The sequence below is a fragment of the Eutrema salsugineum genome, unplaced genomic scaffold, assembly GCF_000478725.1.
Source record: "Eutrema salsugineum unplaced genomic scaffold, Eutsalg1_0 scaffold_2, whole genome shotgun sequence".
Classification (NCBI taxonomy): domain Eukaryota; kingdom Viridiplantae; phylum Streptophyta; class Magnoliopsida; order Brassicales; family Brassicaceae; genus Eutrema; species Eutrema salsugineum.
Genome location: NW_006256829.1, coordinates 16,193,858 through 16,199,345, shown reverse-complemented (window position 1 = coordinate 16,199,345; position 5,488 = coordinate 16,193,858). Strand labels below are relative to the sequence as shown.

At 35.6% G+C, this 5,488-nt stretch overlaps 1 protein-coding gene across 1 annotated transcript; it reads left to right on the top strand.

The window, feature by feature from the left end:
• Positions 1–520: 520 nt before the first annotated feature.
• LOC18017482 (KDEL-tailed cysteine endopeptidase CEP1) lies at positions 521–2,576 on the top strand. The gene is made up of 4 exons (XM_006402085.2): positions 521–1,039; positions 1,262–1,497; positions 1,599–1,739; positions 2,165–2,576. Exons 1-4 carry the CDS (start codon positions 598–600, stop codon positions 2,429–2,431), a joined length of 1,086 nt encoding a protein of 361 aa, XP_006402148.1. The 5' UTR covers positions 521–597; the 3' UTR covers positions 2,432–2,576.
• The last annotated feature ends 2,912 nt before the right edge of the window (positions 2,577–5,488 follow it).

Sequence of the window (5,488 nt, the reverse complement as noted above, 5' to 3'; positions counted from 1 at the left end):
TCTCGATTTGTACCGAAGAAAACCGAGGATGCGGTTTTCACCTCCAATTATAAGCAAATAAACAGTCACAATAATTAATCTTAATTAGGTTAAATCAATAATTGAGTTTGCTATTGAATCACATACTTGCGTACAAGTTTTGTTGTTAGCAATATCAATAAATGTGGTTCCTAATAAAATGTCAGTTTTACACTTACAATTGAGTCATCTCATCGCTGAATGTTAACCAACATAATCAATTATTGTTACAAAAAAAAAGAACAAAAAATGAAAGAGCTTGCTTGCACCATAAGATCACGGCACCAAACGATTTCCATAATAAATAATTTCCATAGTAAATCAACATAAAACTCAATTATACCGTTTGATCTTCTTATCTCCATCAATTAATGTATCATCAGTCACAAACGTGAAATATTTGTTGAGTCCTACAAGTAATCCTCTAACCTCTTTTGGTATTTTTCATTTCAAATCGTTATAACCATATTCTCTCACCAACATATATATTCCCTATATAAAACAGTTTCTCTTTATACTTTACCATCCACAAACTCATCCTCAATCACAAGAACATACCAAAAGCACCATAGAAGAAATATGAAGCGTTCCATTGTTCTTGCAGTTTGCTTGCTCATGGTTCTTGAAACCACAAAGGGTTTAGATTTCCATGACAAAGATGTGGAATCCGAAGATAGCTTTTGGGATCTATACGAGCGGTGGAGGAGCCACCACACAATAGCTAGGACCCTTGAAGAAAAGGCAAAGAGGTTCAACGTGTTTAAGCACAACGTGAGGCACATCCACGAGACCAACAAGAAGGACAAGCCTTACAAGCTCAAACTCAACAAATTTGGTGACATGACTAGTGAGGAATTTAGGAGAACATACGCTGGTTCAAACATCAAACATCATAGGATGCTTCAAGGAGAAAAACAAGCCACGGGAAGCTTCATGTATGCAAATGTAGATTCTCTCCCGACCTCTGTTGATTGGAGGAAGACTGGAGCTGTCACACCTGTTAAAAACCAAGGCCAATGCGGTGAGATTTTCTTTTCACTGATCTTTTAAATTTATGTTTCTTCAAGTATTATATTCGAAACTAGGCTTGAAAAAATGAACAAATTTGGCAATAAATCAAATTAAACATTTTGCGAGAGAAATTTTTTGTTAAAAACCTGCTTTGGCTAAATAATTATCACATAACTCCGCAAATACAGAATAAGAACCAATACAAGATTAAATAAGTTTGTGTTTACTACAGGGAGCTGCTGGGCGTTTTCAACAGTAGTGGCGGTCGAAGGGATCAATCAAATAAGAACAAAAAACCTAACATCACTATCCGAGCAAGAGCTAGTGGACTGTGATACGAATCAGAACCAAGGCTGCAGTGGAGGTCTAATGGACCTAGCTTTTGAGTTCATCAAAAAGAAAGGAGGACTCACGAGCGAGCTATTGTACCCTTACCAAGCTTCTGATGAAACTTGTGACACAAACAAGGTTTATTAAATATTTCAAGTCAAAAGAATTAACAGAGATAAAGTGGTAATGAAGTAGAAATTGACATATGACCTACTTAAATGTTATTAATTATATCGTAGGAAAATGCTCCCGTGGTCTCAATCGATGGACACGAAGATGTTCCTGCAAACAGTGAGGATGATCTAATGAAAGCTGTTGCTCATCAGCCCGTCTCTGTAGCCATTGATGCTGGAGGTTCAGATATTCAGTTCTACTCTGAGGTAAAAACACAGAACACATACTAACTCTTTATCATTATAAGTGTCTTTTTACACATGTCAAGAAAAAGTCTTTAAATTTCTACTATTCCCTTAATTTATACACTTACAAGTTCTTCATTAAATAATAGGGTAGCCTGGCCCTGAGTTCAAGCTGGGCAAACTCATGCTTTCCGCTTTCATTTTTCTAATATAATTTTGGCCCCCAAATTTCAAAATAAGATTTTGGTTTACTGGCAATATTAAGAAAAAACCTGTCCTAAAAGTTCGAGAGATTAAGCTTAGACTTGCTTTTTTTTTTACCTTGCGGCCTTCTAAATCTCAAGACCGTCTAAGGGATAAAATTATAATTTTTATTCAAAAAAAAAAAAGAGGAAAGTTCAGTACATTATTAGAGATTTTTGTCTGACGCCTGCATGGGGTCGCAGGGGGTGTTTACGGGACGATGTGGAACCGAGCTAAACCATGGACTTGCAGCAGTAGGTTATGGAACAACGATAGACGGAACAAAATATTGGATCGTTAAGAACTCTTGGGGAGAAGAATGGGGAGAGAAAGGGTGCATAAGGATGCAAAGAGGGATTCGTCAAAAAGAAGGACTATGCGGTATTGCAATGGAGGCTTCTTATCCTATCAAAAACTCCAACACCAATCCTTCTGGACTTTCCTCAGCCTCGCTTAAAGATGAACTCTAAAGCTCTGTTATATTATATTTGTTAATATAATAAGTGTGATCATCATTTGTTTATGATGGCTTGTTTGTTTTGTTTTTATATGTAGTATGATGTTTTCAATATATGAACGGAATCTTTTGAATTAGTAATGAACAAATGGTTGTTACGTTTGTTTCCAAAATCAAAAGAATAAAGAACGCTTTTTTGGCAGAAAATAAGTAAGTTGGTGATAAATGGAATTTCTTTGATAAAGTAAAGCAAACAAAAGTTCCGCAACTTTTTTTTCCTTTTCCGCCAATTTAGTTTATATTAGATTAAAAAGAAAACTCATTAAAGATAGATAATGATTAACCCACAAAGAAAGTTTTTATTTTGGGTTTAAACTCACAAAAAAAAAAAAAATTGATATAAGCTAAAACACGTGACAAAGAGTTTGTTAGAAGTTAGGCTTAGAATTAGGCTTTGGGCTAAGATTAGTAACTGATATCAAACTCTACAAAATGGGCTTTGGACTGTTATACTTTGGATGTTGTGACAAGGTTAATGGAGAAACGTGAGTTTGTGTAAGCAATAGTTCTAATCTTGCTTTTTGGTGGTTTTGCCAGCAATAGTAGATTTTTCTGGGGTGATGGATCCCAATATGTATTCTAAATCATACACCGTGATATAGAGGAACTCACGCCCTTTATCTTCTTTAATTTGATTCCAATCCGTGAGACCCATGAGGCCATGACCATGCCTATCTTGATACAATGTAAACATTGGCCTACGGCCACATATTCTTAAACGTTTAAATTTTTAATTGATTTCTGTTAGGCACAATTATGTACTTATGTATACTTACATCATTGCATGCCTTGCCTTTTTCCGAAACATTTTTAACAGATAATCAAACTCAGGAGTTGTATCTAGAGTTTGACAAAGGAGCAACATATGTTTTGCGTTTCCAGTGATTCATTAAGAATTTGTGATCAAAACATGATCGGATGGTCTATCAATGGACATAACGGTTCATTCTCGGGTATGGTGATCAAAGCCAATTTGAATATGTGAGTGTTCAATCCATCTAATGCGTTTTTTGAACTGGTTTTAAAGGTTGACTTGATGATGGAAAATATACCAGTCTCACAATATAATTTTCAGGGTATGAGCTGTAGGGTTCTTACTTCTTAGATTCTGCTTAAATAAAAGTCTTGAGTGTGTGTGTTTATTTTTGTTTATAGAAGAATTTATCTACGTACGTTGTGGTGTCCTCGAGGTAGTTTACAACTACTTTTAAAAACTTTAACGAGGAGTTTTGTTTCTACTATATCAGATTAAATCAAAACATTTGATAAACTTTTTTTTTGAGTAATAAGTTTTACCTTCCAACAAAAAAGTGATCCATACTCATGATCGATATATAAACCTTTATTGACCATATATAACAATAATACCTTAATCTTTTAAATGTATCTTAAATGTTAGAAGGGTAAAGATATTCGTAAAACAGATAGGAATGACCATCAAGTTATACAGTTAGCATATGAAACAAAAAATGAAAAAAAAAAGTTATCACATGCTCACGCACGCAATGATTAGACGAACTCTATACCTTTTTTGGTCCGACACAAATTAAAATTTAGTATACCATCAAAAGAACTATTGATGTCTTTTGCTTGCCTATCATTGAAGCAGGCTGGACCATTTTTCGATTTGGATTTCTCAACAATAAATTATAATCGCTCATTCTTCTTCTAAACTAGGTAATTATCTACGTTTAGGTCCAAATACTTTAATTCTTTTTTCTTAATTTTTATTGAAGGCGTTTGCATGTCCAATGTTCAAATTTATTTAATCATAGTTGATACATTTATCTAGAAACATACATTTTTGTGTCACTGTCAGTTAAACGCTTATAGTGACTAGTTGTCGATTCTGAGATCACTGCTCATAAAATAGACTAAGCGTAAATAATAGATATACTCTACGGTTCTCTCTCCAATTGTACTTTGGCTTAGTACTGTCTTAATCGGCTCTCACATTCCTCTCACACTTTCGTCTCGTTTGTCGCCCACATGGGTTGGGTCCATTTTTCATGTCATCGCTATTGCTTTCTGTTCATATGTGATATTACACAAAAAAGAAAAACAGTAATTAGAGGTTTTATTAATCTTAGATCGGAGAAAAATACAACTGAGTTCATTTAAGAGGACGATAAACGAACTAAAACTTAGGAAACTAAGAAGCTAGCAATATTCTAAGTTCTTAGTCTCTAAGTCTCTTGGAATTTTTATTGTGTCCTCTAATGTCGATTCCTCTCCCTATATATATGTGCTCCAAGTCGGTCTTCGCGGGACATCTTCTCAATATAGGACCGAGAAGACTTTCCTTTTTTCTTGGAAGTTTCTTTTTTTGTTCGGAAACTTTCCTTTTTTCATCCGAACTCAGGATCCTTCTTGATTCTTTTGAGAAGTTTCAACCGACTCCGTGTTAATGGGCTATGCTCGGCCCAGGAACTCGTTTGGCCCGATCTTCCCGGTACAGTTCCTTCCTAAACCGGTTTAATTTGTGCCGATCTTGATTTATATCAGAAAAAACCGGGGGTGCGGTTTTCACCTCCAACAGTTAGCCCCCCCCTCAGTTCGGCGAAAAGGGATTGCTTTTTGTCGAACTCATTCGAGTTAGATTTCAAAATTAGGTAACAAATCGAGCTCTCGGCAGACTCAGTCAATTCGCTCTCGGCAGACTCAGTCAATTCGCTTTCCCGAACTAATTTTATGTGGCGAGTGAAATCCAGAGTGTTGCAAAAATTTGAAGAACCATGATTCTCACTATTTCTTTATAACGCAGGGTTCACTTTGCATTCCTCATTCTTGCTTCAGCATATAAAAGGTACGCCGCTCTTACTTCTCTCTAGAATTGTTTCTCTCTCTAGTTTTTCGTTTATCAGATCTCTTAGTTCTCTCCGCCGCTCTCCTTGAATTTTCCGATCAATCTTCAAATTTTCCGACCTATCTTCGAACTTTCCCGATCCATCTTCAAACTTTCCAAACCATCTTCATCATGTTCTTCAAATCTTCTCTCTCCGACCTCACT